Source organism: Hypanus sabinus, chromosome 24, assembly GCF_030144855.1.
Source record: "Hypanus sabinus isolate sHypSab1 chromosome 24, sHypSab1.hap1, whole genome shotgun sequence".
NCBI lineage: Eukaryota > Metazoa > Chordata > Chondrichthyes > Myliobatiformes > Dasyatidae > Hypanus > Hypanus sabinus.
In genome coordinates this window covers 7,424,447-7,444,715 of record NC_082729.1, presented here as the reverse complement: position 1 = coordinate 7,444,715, position 20,269 = coordinate 7,424,447, and the positions used below count along the sequence as shown (strand labels likewise).

General features: G+C 43.3%; 1 protein-coding gene across 1 annotated transcript in view; it reads left to right on the top strand.

Moving 5' to 3' along the window:
- si:dkey-34d22.1 (discoidin, CUB and LCCL domain-containing protein 1) overlaps positions 1–15,207 on the top strand; it is a 149,925-nt gene extending 134,718 nt beyond the window's left edge. Inside the window, exons 12-15 of the mRNA XM_059949557.1 lie at positions 2,450–2,540; positions 6,839–6,876; positions 9,045–9,170; positions 12,550–15,207. Of these exons, the coding sequence (XP_059805540.1) occupies positions 2,450–2,540; positions 6,839–6,876; positions 9,045–9,170; positions 12,550–12,830 (536 nt within the window). The 3' untranslated portion in view covers positions 12,831–15,207. The remainder of the gene's footprint in view (positions 1–2,449; positions 2,541–6,838; positions 6,877–9,044; positions 9,171–12,549) is intronic.
- Positions 15,208–20,269: the final 5,062 nt, after the last annotated feature.

Here is a 20,269-nt window from a genome sequence, read left to right as displayed (position 1 = left end):
CAAATTCTTCATTTCCACAGCTGCACCTTGTGATTTCAAAAGACATCATTGCTTGTAACTTTCAATGGAAGTAGTAGTTTGCTAGATCTGTCATTCACTTTTGGGCATTTAAATATTTTAATATGTTTATTAACGTTATGTTAAGACTTACTGTTTGTTTATTCGGTGGTCAAAAGAGATGGCCTTAATAGTATTCATCTTATTTTCCCTCATGAATACTGAGACCCATCCTAGTTTGGGGGGGACGGGGAAGAAAGAAGGACTGAGTAATTAGGCCAGAGGTCGGCAACCTGCGGCTCCAGAGCCACATGCGGCTCTTTGATCTCTGTGATGCGGCTCCCCGTGGTTTGTTAGCTTTTGAAATGTAATTCGAAATTTGAAGATTATGGTGATCTTGTACAATATGAAAACTTTGCGGAGACACCGTTTCCTGGCACATCCGAACCGGCTCACAATTAGCCACCGTTCCGGCTAAGGGAGATAGCCTACGGGGGTTTGTGAGTACGTGTCTTTTGGAGCATCCGCGCCCACGGGGACGGGTTGAGGGAGGCTTTAAAGCAAGGCTGTTTAGTTCGAATAAAGTTACCTTTGACTGCAGTCTTTATTTTAGCGCTGCGTGTAGCACACCGCTACAAAGTGTTTTTTTATCGCTATTAATATACATCACAACTGCCAATGCCTGACACCCGCCAGTGCGCGCATTCTTTTAATTCTTCGATCCAAGGTAGGCTACCTACGGAGTAACCTTCAACCCAACGTCTTTTTTTCGGAGTTCAAAATGTTTTTGTTGCATGCAGAAATGTAATTTCGTTTTCTCTGCAGGAGTTCATCAATTTCATAAATGCAACACATTATAGTTTGTTTATACATAGCATAAAGGCAAAAAAAACCCGTTGTATGCAGTGTTATTTCATTTTGTGGCTCCCAGTGTTTTCTTTTCTGTGGGAAATGGGTCCATATTGGCTCTTTCAGTGGTAAACGTTGCCGACCCCTGAGTTAGGCCCACAGGAGGAGGAGAATTTTCTGGAGTTTTTTTTGGTAAATCATATGAATCTCCTGTGCTTTCAATTCTCCTGAGAGCTCCCTCAGCCAGGGAGGGCAAAGAATGAAATTGCACCATCTAGTGGCTTAGTTGGGTGGTGGGGTGGAGACTCTGCCAAAGGAGTCAAGTGCTCCTTCCCTCTGCTAACCTGCAGGTCACCCTTGGGTAGGGGTCTCAACCCCAGCCTTCTGCCTTCTCCCCGTTCCCCTTCATGCCCTGACTAATCAAGAATCTATCAACCACTGTCTCAATGACTTGGCCCCCACAGCTGCCTGTGGCAACATATTCCACAGATATAAAAATATCTCCTCACCTCCATTCTAAATGGATGTCCCTCTATTTCGACACTGTGCCCTCTGTCCTGGATATCTCCACCAAAGGAAACATCCTCTCCACATCCACTCTATTGAGGCCTTTCAACATTTGTTAGGTTTTAGTTGGAAGCCCCCACATCCAACTGAATTCCATTGATAACAGGCCCAGAGCCATCATACGGTAACTCTTTAATTTCCCGGAATCATTCTTGTAAACTTCCCCTGAACTCTCCAATGCAAGCACATCCTTTCTCAGATGTTGTTTAGATGGATTTCAGACAGGCCTCTGCTAAGGTTCCACATGGCAGGCTGCCCTGGAGGTTTAAATGCATTAGAGGTACGTGAGCCAAACACTGATAAATGGGACTTAATTGAATGGGGGATTTTGTTTGGCTTGGGCCAACTGGGCCTGATTCTGTGCTGTGTGACTCTAACTAAGACTCGTGTAAATTGAGGGTCCTCATCATCGAGCATCCAGCAAAAGCAGAACTTTCAGGTGGCCAAAGTTTTAATTCTCATCCCCTTCCCATTCAGATATGTCAGTACATGGCTTCTTCTTGTCCCTCAGAGTGGAGGAGTAACACCTTATATTCCATTTGGGTAGATTCCAACCTGATGGCATGATTATAGATTTCTCTTGCTGGGTAAAAAAAAAATTACTTCCCTCTCCCTCCACTTTTCTTCTATTCCCTACTCTAGCCTCTTCCCTTTTCTAACCTGCCTGTCACTTCCCCCCGGGTCTCCTCCTCCTTCCCTTTCTCCACTCTCCTCTCCTATCAGATTCCTTCCTCTCCAGCCTTTAAACTTTCCCACCCACCTGGCTTCACCTATCACCTTCTAGCTATCTTCTTTCCCCTCTCCTGTCTTTTTATTCTGGTGTCTTCCCCCTTCCTTTCCAGTCCTGAAGAAGTTTGTTGGCCTGAAAGGTCTACAGTTTATTCATCTCCATAGATGCTGCTTGCCCTGCTGAGATCCACCAGCATTTTATTTGCGTTGCAGAATTTCTGGTGTTTATCTAAGTCATGTTTCTTTTGTGACTACGTATTGCGTTAGAATTAAAATGGATACTAATTAATTTTGTTTCCTTTTGCAGGTTTAAATTTGATTGTGGTACTTATTTCGGTTAGTTTTCTGGTAATGATATCAACAGCACTCCTATTACTGTGTCTGTTCTGGAAAAGAAGGTGGGTCACTCTGGCAAACAGTTGTAACTTACTATTCTGTAAGTGAACACGTATACTTTTGCACACTTGTTAAACACCCAAGTTAGTGTGGTCTTTCATTGATTCTATTATGGTTATTATTCTGTTATAGATTTGTTGCAAGAAAATGGTTCTTAGGGTTGTAAATGGTGATGTATGTGTACTTTGATAATCAAATTACTGTGAACTTTGAAAATTGACTTAAGATGTAAAAATGGATCCTGTTTGTTACTCAGGATGACCTTATGTAACCTTTACATTAATCAGACACTAACCAAAATTAGTCAGCTTACCCATGATGTATGTATTACTTGTATGCTGAAGAAATCACACTTCAGGTTTCAGGATAGTTGGTTTGGGCTATTTTGTTACCATCAAACAGATTCTACATAGTTACAGTTGAAGTCAGAAGTTTACATATACCATAGCCAAATATATTTAAACTGAGTTTTTCACAATTCCTGACGTTTAATCCTAGAAAACATTTCCTGTCTTAGGTCAATTGGGATCACTACTTTATTTTAAGAATGTGAAATGTCAGAATAATAGTAGAGAGAATAATTTATTTCAGCTTTTATTTCTTTCATCACATTCCCAGTGGGCTAGAAGTTTACATATACTTTGTTAGTATTTGGTAGCATTGCCGTTAAATTGCTTAACTTGGGTCAAACGATTTGGGTAGCCTTCCACAAGCTTCTCACAGTAAGTTGCTGGAATTTTGTTCCATTCCTACAGACAGAACTGGTATAACTGAGGCAGGTTTATAGGCCTCCTTGGTCGCACACACTTTTTCAGTTCTGCCCACAAATCTTCTATCAAATTGAGGTCAGAAAATGATGTCAAGTCTGGTTCATCCTTGGGAGCAACTTCCAAACGCCTGAAGGTACCACGTTCATCTGCACAAATATAAACACCATGGGACCACGCAGCCATCATACCACTCAGGAAGGAGACGCATTCTGTCTTGTAGAGATTAACGTACTTTGGCGCGAAAAGTGCAAATCAATCCCAGAACAAGAGCAAAGGACCTTGTGAAGATCGGTTGCAAATGGGTCTTCCAAATGGACAATGACCCCAAGCATACCTCCAACGTTGTAGCAAAATTGTTTAAGGACAACTAAGTCAAGGTATTGGAGTGGCCATCACAAAGCCCTGACCCCAATTCGATAGAAGATTTGTGGGCAGAACTGAAAAAGCGTGTGCGAGCAAGGAGGCCTATAAACCTGACTCAGTTACACCAGTTCTGTCTGGAGGAATGGAACAAAATTCCAGCAACTTATTGTGAGAAGCTTGTGGAAGGCTACCCAAAATGTTTGACCCAAGTTAAACAATTTAAAGGCAATGCTACCAAATACTGTCAAAGTGTATGTACACTTCTAACCCACTAGGAAAGTGATGAAAGAAATAAAAGCTGAAATAAATCATTCTCTCTACTATTATTCTGACATTTCACATTCTTAAAATAGTGATCCTAACTGACCTAAGACAGGGATTGTTTTCTAGGATTAAATGTCAGGAATTGTGAAAATCTGAGTTTAAATGTATTTGGCTATGGTGTATGTAAACTTCTGCCTTCAACTAACTCCTGTATTTGTTACTAAAGTTTTACAAGTATTGTGGTCACATACTGATTCTATCATCTCCCTGATAGTTTCTCAGGCTCCAGTAGCAGGTACAATCTCTTCCTTGGGCTATATAAAATAGACTTCCTTATTAACGTTGATGCTTTAGAATTAACTGAACTGATGGACTTCATTGGGAGTCCTGAAGAGTGTCTCCACCTGAAACATGACTGTTTATTCATTTCCAATTTCCATTGATGCTGAGTTCCTTCTGCATTTTGTGTGTGCTGTTCCGGATTTCCGGCATCTGCAGAATCTCTTGTGTTTATTCGTTGGGAGTCTCTTGTACGAAGGCAAAATTTGGATTCAAATAGGATTTCAAAGTCGTTGTCGAGTTTATTGTCATATGCACAAGTACATATTGTTGGGAGAGTCTAGGAGCAGAGGGGACAGCCTCAGAGTAAAGGGGCATTCTCTTAGAATGGAGATGAGGAGAAATTTCTTCAGCCAGAGAGTGGTGAATGTGTAGAATTCATTGCCACAGGTGGCTGTGGAGGCCAAGTTTTTATGTATATTTAAAACAAAGGTTGATAGATTCTTGATTGGTCAGAGCATGAAGCAATGTGGGAAGAAGGCAAAAGATTGGGGCTGAGAGGGAAAGTGGATTGTAGGTTTTTGCAAATAAAATAGTGGAGGTGTTTTATATTTCAGATAAGTGGTAACGACTCATTTATTGAGCACCAAAAAAAAACTGAATTCAAAGCTGGCTAAAAACCCTCATCAGACATCCTCGCCCAAGCGACCCAGCTAGAGTTGATCAGGCCCTGGCTTGTGTCCAAGCCGCACTGGTCCACAGGTCACGCTTCTTGATCCATAATCATCTGAAGGCTCGCTCAGCAGCCTCTGTGACGGGCCCAATGGCTCTTTTCTTTGCCACTCCCATAATGCGAAGAAGACAGTAGGTTCTGCAAGGTGAGCAGCCAGCTAATCCTCTATACCCCACCTCTACAGGTTGACATCGTGCCCTCCACCCCTGACTCTGGCACCTGCTCTACCAGCTCCTGGTATTTGGCTTTCTTACACTCAAACGCCTCCTCAGTCTGGTCTTCCCAAGCGACTGTCATTTCTACCATGACCACCTGCTTCGATGTTTCTGTTAGAATGACCATGTCAGGCCTCAGGGGTAAGACCATAAGATATTGGATCAGAATTAGGCCATTGAGACTGCTCCACCATTTCATCATGGCTGATCCATTTTTGCTCCTCAGCCCCAATCTCCCGCTCCTTCATGACCTTGTTAATATTGATTCCGAGGAAATTACAGGGTCACAGAAGCATTGCAAGTGCACAGATATACAAATGTTAGAAGAGAAATAAGAAAGAATAAAAAATAAGTTACCTCAGACAGTCTAACAGGTGGGGGTCATCACTTCCCCGGCTACAGGTTGACTCATTATCGAGCCTAATGGCTGAGGGTAAGAACGAACTCATATAGCGCTCTTTGGAGCAGTGCAGTTGTCTTAATCTATTACCAAAAGTGCTCCTCTGTTCAGCCAAAGTGGCATGCAGAGGGTGAGAAACATTGTCCAGAATTGCCAGGATTTTCGGTAGGGTCCTTTGTTCTACCACAGCCTCCAGTGTGTCCAGTTTGACTCCTATAACAGAGCCAGCCTCTCTAATCAGTTTATTGACCCCGTTGGTATCAGCTAGCACACCCACTGCATAGAAGATAGTACCGGCAACAACAGACTGCTGGATCATGTGAAGGAGAGGCCTGCATACTCCAAAGGACCTCAGTCTCCTCAGGAAGTAGAGGTGACTCTGGCTGTTCTTGTACACAGCCTCTGCACTGGCGCTCCACTCAAGTCTGTCATCCAGGTGCACCCGCGGGTACTTGTAGGTCCTCACCGCATCCACATCTTCACCATAAATAGGGCATTCTGAAAGAATGTCCCTCTATTCTAAGGCAGTGTCCTATGGTCTTAGACTCCCCCACCTTAGAAAACATCCTTTCCACATTCACTCTACCGAGTCTTTTCAACATTCGATAGGTTTCAATGAGATCACCCCTCATTCTTCTGAATTCCAGTGAGTAGAGGCCCAGAGCCATCAAACTCTCCTCATATGACAAACCTTTCAATCCTGCCATCATTTTTGTGAACCTCCTTTGAATTTTCTACAATGACAGCAATTCCTTTCTTAAATAGGGGGCTCAAGATTGCTCACAATGCTCCAAGTGCAGCCTCACCAGTGCTTTATAACATTACATCTTTGCTTTTATATTCTAGTCCTCACAAAATGTGTGCTAACATCACATTTGACTTCCCCCATCACCGACTAAATCTGCAAAATAACCTTTAAGGAATCTCTGTAAACTCTAAAGATTATTGTGCGTGAAAATCCCAGATCAGCCAGCTTGTCTAGCACCAGCAATCACTCCAAGGTCAAAGTCACGTAGATGACATTTCTTCCCCATTCTGATATTTGATCTGAACAACAACTGAACCTCTTGACCATGTCTGCATGCTTTTATGCATGGAGTTGCTGCCACATGATTGGATGATAAGATATTTGCATTAATGAGCACTTGTAGAGGTGTATCTGATAACATTGCTACTAAGTGTATATTCTGTTCCATTATTCCAAATATTGATTTGTCTAATATATATGATGTGTGTCATATAGGAATATTTATTTTTGCCATTTTATTGTTTGTAGGAAGTCTGGAAAAAGGATGCACTGTTCGTCCCTAAAAGGTGAGTTATTTTGTTCTTAACTTCAATGTGTGAAAACATTAGATACCTTTTCATTCTTTAAATAATCTGTACACCCTCCCTGACCAAATTTTATCAATCTGCCCCAAAACGTCTTTAGCTTTTTTTTTCACTTTTTTTTATTTTTATTGAACACAAACAAAAACCAAAACACTAAACATATGCTAACGAAGCCAGAGAATCACACATAAGCAGCAACAAATATATAATGATTAACTTTAAATAGACAAATAAACAAGAAAATCCACTCTGAATACTGTTGGACAGAAGGAACTATATCTAAAAGGAGTCACAAAATAGAAACATTTCCAGAGATAACCCGAAACATTGACAAATTTGTGCAGTCTTTACAGCTTTCTGGTTATGGGAAGTTTTCAGAGTATTAAACTCTGATGTAAAAAATAGATTAAGGTTTCTTATTGCTGTATTTGCATTTATGGATATAAAATTTGCTGTAACTTAACAAGATTTATGATAAAGAAATGATCCCTATGAGATTTGGTATTATTAGTAAACCCAAATAGACATTTTCAAAACAAAAAGTAAAATGCACATTAATATGTTGATCTATAAATTGACAAACATCAACCCAAAATGTTTTAACATTAACATAAATAAATCCTCTGATTTTAAAACCCTACAGTGAACAACTAAAAGAATCATTAGGAGGGAAAAGATGAAATAGTATTAAACATCAAAGTATAAAAGCTTTGTCAAGTATGTAAAAAATAAAAGAGAGATAAGTGTGGATATAGGACCGCGAGAAAATGAGGTCGGAGAAATAATAACGGGGGACAAGGAGATGGCAGATGAACTAAATGAGTATTTTGCCTCAGTCTTCACTGTGGAAGACACCAGCCAGATGTTGAACGGTGTGAGGAAAGAGAAGTGAGTTACATAAATGTCACCATATGCAACCGAGAGATTCATTTTGTTCAGGCATTCACAGAAGCGCAATAAAATCAATGAAAGACCTCACATAACAAAACAGACAACTGATGTGCAAAAGACAACAAACTGCAAATACAAGCAGAAAAATAATATTAAATTAATAAGCAACAAATTTCGAGAACATGAGATGAAGTGTCCTTGGAAGCAAGTCCCTAGTTAGTGGGAACATTTCACACTGTGCGCGTTCACTGTCCATGTGTGGGACTGGAATGAAAGTATAATGTGGATCCCCAACGTGGTGAAAGTGGTGACCGTAAAAATTTCCGGTGCCAGTACAAATGAATGGAAACGCTGGAGGCCAACACTGTTGAACGTGCTGCCTCTGGTGACTGTAAGGTTTCCAGGTGAATGATGAGGTGCTGCCCCCGATAGTGATCTTGGCCTCTGCATTTCACAGCCACTTGAGCCGTTTTGAAGTGCCGATCATCAGACCAAACTGCATGAAAGTCCAGAATGAGGTTTAATATCACCAGCATATGTCGTGAAATTTGTTGTTACGCAGCAGCAGAACATTTAATTTTTTTTTTAAATTTTATAGAGATACAGTGTGGAACAGGCTCTTTCACCCCTTCGAGCCACACCACACAGCAAATGGTCAATTTAACCCTAGCCTAATCACGGAACGCCGGTTGATGGTGTAGTAGCATCAGTGAAGGCTCCCGAGTTCGAAACCAGCCGGCTCCCTTGCACACTTTCCATCCATGCTGGGTTGAGCGTTGAGCTAGCAACTCAGCCTTGTAAAAATAAGAAAGCCTGCTAAAAAAAAATGTTGTCACGACAGCACCCTGATGACTCCACTCAGAGTTAAGGGCTTTCTTCTAATCGCGGGAACCTTTACAATGACCAATTAACCTATCAACAGGTACATCTTCGTACTGTACATTGCAATACATAAGTAGTTTAAACTGTTAATTACGGTAAGAAGTATATACCGGTAAATATATTTTAAAAAGTTAAATAAGTAGTGCAAAAAAAAGAGAAAAAAAGTAGTATTGAGATAGTGTTCATGGGTTCAATGTCCATTCAGAAATCGGATGGCAGAGGGGAAGAAGCTGTTCCTGAATCATTGAGTGTGTGTCTTCAGGCTTCTGTACCTCCTCCCTGATGGTAGCAATGAGAAGAGAGCATGTCCTGGGTGATGAAACTACCAAGTGAAAAACTACCAAGGCTGTTTATACGTCTCCTTGTTCTTTCTTCAGTTTGTGATACATCAGTGAAAGGGCAGAACTGTCACAGGAGTCAACTGCAGCCAACAGAGTCAGATATCATCACCTTCACCAGTGAGGAGGGATCATGCAGGAGCATCACTGGAAACACCTTATCAGGTAATGGATCTATCACCTGATCAGTAAATATCAATTAGAACACTTTCTGACACTCAGGTGATTTGAGGAAAATAAAGGGAATGGAGGGCTTGTGACATGAATGGCGTTTGATGGCTCTGGTCCTGTACTGGCTGGAACTTATTAGAATGAGGGAGGATCTCATTGAAACCTATCGAACTTTGAAAGGCATAGACAGAGTGAATATGAATTGGATGTTTCCTTTGGTAGGGTAGTCTAGGACCAGAAGGCACAGTTTCAAAATAGAGGGGCATCTATTTAGGGTGGAAATGAGGAGGAATTTCTTTAGCCAGAGAGTCGTGAATCTGTGAAATTCATTAGCACGGGCGGCTGTAGAGGTCGAGTCATTGTGTATATTTAAGGTAGAGGTTGATGGGTTCTTGATTAGTCTGGGCATGAAGAGTTCTGGGGAGGAGGCAGGAGACTGGAGTTGAAAGGGAAATGGATCAGCCATGATGAAATTCTGCTCCTATGTCTTATGGTCTTATGTCAGAGGTATATTTTTTTACACAAGACGAGTGTGCGGAACATGCTGCCAGAGTGGGGGTAGGTGCAGATACATTTGGGACATTAAAGAAAATCTTAGATAGGCCAATAGATGATAGAAAAATGGAGGGCTATGTAGGAGGGAAGAGTTAAATTGATCACAGAGTAGGTTAAGAAGGTGGATGCAACATTGTGGGCCGAAGGGCCTATACTGTGTTGTAATATTCTATGTGTATCTATAAAAATTGGTCAGGGTCAATGGGAACATGCTAAATTTCTTTAGCCTCTTGAGGAAGTAGAGGCACATGGCACTTACATGGCCATGATATCTAAATAGTTGGACCGGGATCAGCTTTTCGTGGTTTATTCTAACTACAATTCATCTTTTGAGTTCTTAAGGGCCTGTTACCGTACTGCATCTTTAAATAAAAATTTTTAAATAAACTAATTAAAGGGAGTGGAGTTATCCTCAGTATGTCACGGCCATCTATTCCCATTCAGTTATGATACGCACTGGTTGTAAGAATCCAAAGCAACACACACAAAACCCTGAAGGAACTCAGCAGGCCGGGCAGCAGCTGTGGAAAAGAGTAAACAGTTGACATTTTGGGCTGAGACCCTTCATCAGTCTTGTAATCCTTGTGCATCAATGGTGTGACCACAATAAGTGATGCTTTATTTAAAGAATTCACACTTGTTGCATCATGCTCTGAGCCCATATCTTCTAATGTTTTTAATGCTTTTTTGGGGGGATTTTGGAGATGTTCCTCATCGTGCTTGCCAGCAACAATGGCGTCATTGAGTGCCTGGGGCAGCCTTGCAGCATTTAGTCTGCCAGAGTGCAGGTTTAGATGCCACTACAAAAATAGGCCTGTTATAGCAACAAAGCCCCACGTGAATGTTTATGGTGAGAAACACTTTGGACTCTTCGTCCATCTCCGTCTGTAGATAGGTCTCAGCTAAGTCCACTTTGCTTAAGTGTTTTCCTCAAGAGAGGATTACAAAGATATTCACTATCCTGGGGAGAGGGTATTGATCTGCTTTTAGTAGTCAGTTGATCGTGACCTTAAAGTCATCACAGATCCTGACAGACCCATTCCTCTTGGCCATTGGAACCGCTGTTGTTGTCCATGGGCTCCACTCAACCTTTGGAAAAGAATTCCTTCAGCCTGCACGTGATCTAGCTCACTGGCTACTTTATCTTGGATGGTATAAGGGGCCAGATGGGCTTTGTAAAATAATTTTCATTTAAAACCATTTTGCTTATGTTTTGTTTGAGTTTTCCAATGTCATCTCTGAACACTGCTATGGCTTCATCCAGTACCTCTCTATATTCACTTTGTTGAAGAGGCATGCAGTTGGTGATGGATCTCCAATCTAGTTGTCGGTGTCTCAGCCAATCATGGTCGTACAAAGCTGATCCTCCTGTTTTTACCACAAGCAAACCCAATGTAGTTTGTTGGTTGTTGTAGTTCCATGTTAAAAAGGTCATTCCCACAGGAATGATCTTTCTCCAGTATACATTCTTAGTTGGATATCTGCAGGCTTCTGTTCAGTATCTTTTAAATGTCATTAAAACTCATTTTGTGGAATAACTGAAACAGCCAAGTCAGATTCCAATTCCATTTCAATTAATTTGCCATTCATTTCAGTTCAGCACAAAACATACTCCTGATAAACAATGCTTCAGATTGGTCATATCTCTTTTACCTCTAGGCCACAGATTCATTTTCAGAATTATCTAAAGCCAGTGTAGATATGTTGGGTCTCTGTTCATTTTCTGATCCTTGGGGTTCTTTACATTTGGAAATGCATGGCTTAATTTGGGACAGCCAACATGGCTTTGTGCGGGGCAGGCCGTGTCTTGAGTATTGCCTACAGCTGTGGTTGCCCGACTATAGGAGGGGTGCAGAAGAGGTTTACCAGGATGCTGCCTGGTTAACATGGCATGTGCCATCATGAAAGGCTGGATAAACTAGGGTTGTTTTTCTCTGAGCAGCTGAGGTGGTAGGCAATCTGATAAAGGTTTCGAAGATTATAAAAGGCATAGACAGACAGGGAGTATCTTTTACCCAGGGTTGAAACATCTAGTTCCAGAGGGCATGCAATTATGGTTAGAAGGTGCAGGTTCAAGTGTGATGTGAGGGGCAAGTTTTTTACTCAGAGTCATGGATGCCTGGAATGCGTTAGAGGCAAATACATTAGAGGCTTTTAAGAGGCATTTGGATAGGCACATGGATATAAGGAAGATGAAGGGATATGGACATTGTGCAGGTAGGAGATTAGTGTTCGGGTGCTTTTGACTTGTTTTTTAGCTGGTTTGGCACAAATTGTGGGCCCAATGGCCTGTTCTTGTGCTGTAGTCTTCTATGTTCCAGGAGTCAGGAATGACGAGTAGTCTTAATTGTAAGATTTCAGTTTATTTTAAAATGCAAATATATAAAGAGCAGAGAAACGATGCTGAGGGGTGAATGGATGCAAAGACAAAAGACAGAAAAGAAGCCAAGAAAGCAACTCTGAAAAACTCATCACTTTTACAGAGAAGGCATAAGACATTCCTTAGATAAAAATAAACTTACTAAAAAGCTACGTAGGTAAAACTATTACATCATGTGGGTAATGTGCTGATACTTGGCCAATGAAAAATGAGAAAGGTGATAAACCGTTAGTTTTGCTGCTATACCACTTTCTGCCAGTGTGAAAAATACATGTTTGTTAAAAAGTACAGATCTTACAGAAAGTATTATTTTTAAAAGAACAGTGGTCTCCAACAGATACAAAGGGCCAAATGAGTTTGTCCTGTGAGTCAGACTAATGTACAAACACTATGTATTTGATTGTTGAACATATGGCTGTCTTTGCACAATTGTTCCAGTAGAGTACGCAGAACCAGACATTCTTCAGGGTGGAATTACGGCCCAAAAGGCCTCATCGACATTCAAGCCTCCAAGTGACGATGGTTACACCATTCCGCTCGTTGTGAGTCATTACGACGTTCCATTCTCATGCAAGAACCACGAATACGCCGAACCATTTCTGAACCAGGAACCAGAATATGCGACTCCATTTGTTGAACCAAGTGCAGAGGTAGAAACGTCCTCAAAGAAAAATGTCTGTATAGTAAAGGTCATCCCGCCAGTGCAAGAAACACTTTAAAAGCCCTGGTATGTCCAGTGCCTTGCAACACTTACCTGACCATTAAACTGATCTGTGTCATGAACTGAACCATCAACAAGGTGGGCACGAAGCAGCCCAGCCAACTAGGAAAGTCAGAATGGAAAGCAAGTTACGTCAAAAGAAAGTCGTCAATGTCTGACGATTCTGTGGTGCTGGTGTACCATTAAGCACTATGACTTGTGAACAATCGGCATGCGTAGGTTTTAAAACCTACACCACATTCCCGAGCAATGAAGGAAGTTGACAATACAGCAATATTTATGCAGTCAGGTTTAAAGAACGTGAACTGGGGGTAAACCATTGTCTCTGGCAGTAGATCCAGAGCAAGCAGACTGCATGATTACACTCAAACCACTGTGAAAGCTTTGAACTTTATAAATGCAATGCTGTCTACAACGAGGAAAGTTTTTACAACCTCTATTTAATGTATTTTTTAAATATTATATAAAAGCACTTCTTAAAATAGGATTGGATAGTTACATTGCATTAATTGCTATCCGTATCTGTTACAGAATATTTTTTTTTGCTACCAAAAAACTGCTGGATTATCTAATTGGTAATTAAATGATTTGTATTAATAAAATGCAGTATCTAAATTTCTATGTAACCTTGTTCCATTGTTCAAAGTGATAGGATTTGGAACTCTTAAAGTGTGGAAGTTTTATTTACTGCCTATTACGCTGCTGGCGTTTAGGGCAGCAATGAAGTTCCTCCCTGTCTGTCCTTGGCCACACAAACGTAGGATTCTTCATTGCTGTTTCTGTAACGATTTTGTTTTACCCATCAAGATTGTAAGCCCTGAGCTGAACCCCCAAACCTGGAGGACTGGTGAACTGCACTTCGTCTGGTCTCTACCCTTTGACCTGTTTGGCATGGGTGACCCTACCAAGAGCCAAAGCATAAACCCCCGACTCCAACCAACATAAACCTCCAGTTCATTGAAGCATGCAAGCCTCCAAACCATGACAAGGTTGAGGCCCTCTTGCAGGGAAGTCTTGAATGTACAGCACAGATTAAAAGCGAGGGCAGAATACTTGACCTCCTGACCCATTAGGCAATTAATTCTATACATTAGGCCACTTTCCCACAGATCCATTGATAACTTATTGTCTGTATATACTGTATACTAATTGATCATTTACAGCATTCAAATAGAGAATGCTAAACTTTTACAGCCGTCTATATTAAGCTAGGAGTACCTGATCAAGAGGCCACCTAATATACATTTACTTTTAGAAATTCTTCCAAAATCGCATGGTCCTTATGTCACCTTGGATAAGAGAAGCTGGACAACCTCCAGTGGGGAAAAGTTTCTTTATTATTTATCCATTTTCTGGAACAGCTGGCTTGAGACTGACGGAAATTAAGGTGTCAAGTTTGGGCTTAGAGTGGAATAGGCTCTTCTGGCCCTTCACACCAATTGGCCCAGCAATTGACAATTTAATCCCAGCCTAATCAGGGAACAATTTGCAATGACCAATTAACCTACCAACCAGTATGTCTTTGGACTGTGGGAGGAAACTGGAGCACCCGGAGGAAATCCATGGAGTCACAGGGGAGAAGGTACAAACTCCTCGCAGGCAGCATTGGGAACCGAACCCATGTCTCTGGTACTGTAAAGCGCTGTGCCAACCACTATGCCACCGTGCCACCCTAATTTAGTTAGGCCTAAACTTCTGACTCCAAGCATAGGGCTATGGAATTGAATCTTATCTCGCCCTGGCATGTCAGTTAGTTCAAATGTAATTAGGTACCAACAATAAGCCAGAAATGTTTATTTTTGTATACTTTTTCCTGCGCTCCAAGGACCACAACCTTGTCGTTGGGTTTGGAGGCTTGCGTGCCTCACTGACCTAGCGAGCTGCATTGGCTGGAGTCAGAGCTTCATGCGTTGGCTCTTGGTAGGGTCACCTATACAAAACAGGTCAAAAGGCAGAGGCGAGACTAAAGTGGAACACCAGTCCTCACAGTTCGGGGGCTCAGCTCAGGGCTGACAACCCTGATTTGTCGAACAAAATTGTTACGGAAACAGCATTGAAGAATCTGTCTACATCTGAGTGCAACTGGTATTCTTGAGTCTCTACCCAGGACTTGCACAACTGACAGTAAGTGAAAATTAAGCAACTGACTCAATTAAGGAAGCCCCTGAACGCTGCCAGAGATGGAGGAACTTCATTGTTGATCTAAGCACCAGCAGCTTTATGGGCAGTATGTTTTCCTGCATCCTGCAAGGGCCTTTTCTGTATATAATTGCGAAAGTTATCTGACAAAAATTATCAGAAGTGAACATATTTGGAAGCCAACATTATTTGAAATTGTTTATTACAAATATATAGTTTATGCATCATATATTGTATATTGAGAAGTATTGTGTAATTGGGTATTATTATTATTATTAGTTTCAATGCTTATCTTTATAAATAAGCAAGTTGCACAATCTATATAGCAACAGGTAAATGTACCTGCCAAGAATTTCAAAATCAAGTTTATTATCACCGACTTGTTGTTATGGGGAAATAATAAACACAAGAAAATCCAAAGTCACACGCACAAAATGCTGGAGGAACTCAGCAGGCCAGGCAGCATCTATGGAGAAAGAGTAAACAGTCGACATTTCAGCCCTAAGACCCTTCTTCAGGACTGAGAAGGAGAGGGGAGATGCCTGAATTAAAAATAATATGTAATAATCACAGGTCAATAAGGATTTTACCAAAAATGTGCTTTATACTAGTTATAAATGTCAGTAGTTAATGCTACAGAAACTAAAGCTTCAAGTTCAAGTTTACTGCAATACATGTATACTACCAAACAAAATGAAGTTCCTTTGGACCAGAGGTGCACAACACAGATTGACATATAACTCACACACAACACATACAGTACTATTCATCGTCCTTACATGCTCTGTCATATGATCTGGGCAATCATGTTCTTTCCATGACCATGATTATTCTCACCAAATTTTTCTACAGAAATGGTTTGCCATTGCCATTTTCTGGGCAGTGTTTTTACAAGTCGGATGACCCCAGCCATTATCAATACTCTTCGATAGACAATAGACAGTAGGTGCAGGAGTAGGCCATTCGGCCCTTTTAGCTAGCACCGCCATTCACTGTGATCATGGCTGATCATACACAATCAGTACCCCGTTCCTGCCCTCTCCCCTTATCCCTTGACCCCTCTAACTATAAGAGCTCTATCTCTCTCTTGAATGCATCCAGAGATTTGGCCTCCACTGCCTTCTGGGGCAGAGCATTCCATATATCCACCACTCTCTGGGTGAAAAAGTTTTTCCGCATCTCTGTTCTAAATGGCCTACCCCTTATTCTTAAACTGTGGCCTCTAGTTCTGGACTCACCCATTAGCGGGAACATGCTTCCTGCCTCCAGTGTGTCCAATCCCTTAACAATCTGATATATTTCAATCAGATCCCCTCTCATCCTTCTAAATTCCAGTGTATACAAGCCCAGTCGCTCCAATCTTTCAACATATGACAGTCCCGCCATTCTGGGAATTAACCTTGTGAACCTACGCTGCACTCCCTTAGTAGCAAGAATGTCCTTCCTCAAATTTGGAGGCCAAAACTGCACACAATACTCCAGGTGTGGTCTCACCAGAGCCCTGTACAGCTGCAGAAGGACCTCTTTACTCCTATACTTAATTCCTCTTGTTATAAAAGCCAGCATGCCATTAGCTTTCTTCTGATGTACCTGCATGCTTGCTTTCATTGACTGATGTACAAGAACACCTAGATCTCGTTGTACTTCCCCTTTTCCTAACTTGACTCCATTTAGATAGTAATCTGCCTTCCTGTTCTTGCCACCAAAGTGGATAACCTCACATTTATCCACATTAAACTGCATCTGCCATACATTTGCCCACTCACCCAACCTGTCCAAGTCACCCTGCATTCTCATAACATCCTCCTGACATTTCACACTGCCACCCAGCTTTGTGTCATCAGCAAATTTGCTAATGTTACTTTTAAACCCTTCATCTAAATCATTAATGTATATTGTAAACAGCTGCGGTCCCAGCACCAAACCTTGCGGTACTGGTCACAGCCTGCCATTCCGAAAGGGACCCGTTAATCACGACTCTTTGTTTCCTGTTAGCCAGCCAATTTTCAATCCATGTCAGTACTCCGCCCCCAATACCATGTGCCCTAATTTTGCCCACTAATCTCCTATGTGGGACCTTATCAAAAGCTTTCTGGAAGTCCAGGTACACTACATCCACTGGCACTCCCTTGTCCATTTTCATAGTTACATCCTCAAAAAACTCCAGATTAGTCAAGCATGATTTTCCCTTCATAAATCCATGCTGACTCGAACTGATCCTTCTACTGCTATCCAAATGTGTCATAATTTCCTCTTTTATAATTGACTCCAGCATCTTTCCCACCACTAACGTCAGGCTAACGACAATCTTCAGAGATTGTCTGCCTGGCGTCAGTGGTCGCAGAACCAGGACTTGTGATGTATATACCTAGCAGCTCATACGACCAACCACCACCTGCTCCCACGGCTTCATGTGACCCTGATTGTCATCAGATGCTACACCTTGCCCAAGAGTGACCTGCAGGCTAACAAAGGAAAGGAGTGGCTTACTCCTCCTTTGGCATAAAGTAATATTACCTCAAATAAATGAACAAATAATAAAATATATTCCAGAAGATTGATATTTAATATGAGGTGCATTTATGGCAAAGTTAAAAAGTAAACAGTATAACACTACTGGCACTTCATTTGTGATGAGACATGGTTGGTGACAGGAAGTTCAGTTGTCTCACAGAAAGAAGCTGTTTCCCATCTGGACAGTCCTTTTCATAGTGCTATGGTACTTCCTGCTTGATGGTAGGGGGTCAAAGAGATTGCAGGAAGGATCACTGACAATGTTAAGGGCCCCGCGTACGCAGCGCTCCCAATAAGTACCTCAGATGGAAGAGAGAATCCCATGGTCCTCTCAGCAGTCCTTATGAGCCTTCACAGGGTCTTGCAATTTCCGTACCAGACCACGATGCAGCTGCTCAGACCACTCTCAATGGTGCTCCTGTAAAAGCCGGTGAGAATGGGGACCACTTACTTGCCTCAGTCTCTTCAGGAAGTGGAGATGCTGCTGTGCTCTCTTTACCAAATAGTTGGTGTTGAGGGACCAGGTGAGATTGTCTGTAAAGTGCACTTTTTTTACTCCTAATTCTCCCCATGGAGGAGCCATTATGTGCAGTGAGGAGTGGCCTGCACCTTCTAAAGTCCACTTGCTTTCTGCCCATTGCGCCACTGGTGTTTAGGGCAGCAATGAAGGTCCTCAAAATCCATCTGTCCACATGCAAACAGATGTAGGATTCTTCATTGCTGTCTCTGTAACACTTTTTATTTGACCAGTAGCCGTTGTTAACCCTGTGGCGGTAGGGGGAGGGGAAGCGAGGTCTCCACTTCCTCTGACCAGTGATCACTGCCCCCCACCCCGCTGCCTGAGGATGAGGAGAACCTCTCACCCCAGAATGAGCCTACCAATCACCGCTGTCAATTTAACACCCTCCCATTGACCGTCCAACTCCCGGCAACAACACCGACACCCCCCCAAACATCACTAACCCTTCATACAACTGACATCCCCAAATCTCAGACCCTCACACAAACCCTCCGAACTCCCCACAACACCGAAACCCCCACAAACTCCGACTCTCACCCCTTTCGGCCCAACGACACCCCCACCACACCCACCCTCCTAACCTCAGACCCTCACCCCCATCAGCCCTCCAACCTGCCACACACACACTTCTAACCTGACCCTTACCCCACCGAACCCCCTAACCTCAGACCCTCAACTCATCGAACCTCAACACCACCAATCCTCCTACTCAGACCCTCACCCCACTGACTCTCCAATCCTCCAGTCCTAACCTCAGACCCTCACCCTATCGACCCACCACCACACCAATCCTCCTAACCTCAGACTCTCACCCCATCGACCCACCACACCAATCCTCCTAACCTCAGACCCTCACCCCAATGACCCTCCGAGCCTCCTGTCCTAACCTCAGACCCTCACCCCAATGACCCTCCGAGCCTCCTGTCCTAACCTCAGACCCTCACCCCTATTGTCCCACAACATCTCTCCTCCTAACCTCAGACCCTCACCTCATCAACCCACAACACCACCAATCCTCCTACTCAGACCCTCACCCCACTGACTCTCCAATCCTCCTGTCCTAACCTGAGACCCGGACCCTATCGACACTCCGATCCCCGTCCTAACCTCAGACCCTCACCCCATCGACCCACAACACCATCAATCCTCCTACTCTGACCCTCACCCCACTGACTCTCCAATCCTCCTAACCTCAGACCCTCACCCCATTGACCCTCCGAGCCTCCTGTCCTAACCTCAGACCCTCACCCCTATTGACCCACAACATCAATCCTCCTAACCTCAGACCCTCGCCCCACTGACCCTCCGATCTCCCTCCTAAACTGACCCTCACCCTATCGACACCCCGATCCCCGCCCTAACCTCAGACCCTCACCCCATCGACCCACCACACCAATCCTCCTAACCTCAGACCCTCACCCTATCGACCCACCACACCAATCCTCCTAACCTCAGACCCTCACCCCAATGACCCTCCGATCTCCGTCCTAAACTGACCCTCACCCCATCGACCCACAACACCACCAATCCTCCTACTCTGACCCTCACCCCACTGACTCTCCAATCCTCCTGTCCTAACCTCAGACCCTCACCCTATCGACCCACCACCACACCAATCCTCCTAACCTCTGACCCTCACCCTATCGACCCATCACCACACCAATCCTCCTAACCTCTGACCCTCACCCTATCGACCCATCACCACACCAATCCTCCTAACCTCTGACCCTCACCCTATCGACCCATCACACCAATCCTCCTAACCTCAGACCCTCACCCCAATGACCCTCCGAGCCTCCTGTCCTAACCTCAGACCCTCACCCTATTGACACACATCAATCCTCCTAATCTCAGATCCTCGCCCCATTGACCCTCCGATCTCCATCCTAAACTGTCCCTCACCCCATCGACCCACACCACCAATCCTCCTACTCAGACCCTCACCCCACTGACTCTCCAATCCTCCAGTCCTAACCTCAGACTCTCACCCCAACGACCCTCCGAGCCTCCTGTCCTAACCTCAGACCCTCACCCCAATGACCCTCCGAGCCTCGTCCTAACCTCAGACACTCACCCCTATTGGCCCACAACATCAATCCTCCTAACCTCATCCTATCGACCCACCACCACACCAATCCTCCTAACCTCAGACCCTCACCCCACTAACTCTCCAATCCTCCAGTCCTAACCTCAGACCCTCACCCTATCGACCCACCACCACACCAATCCTCCTACTCAGACCCTCACCCCACTGACTCTCCAAT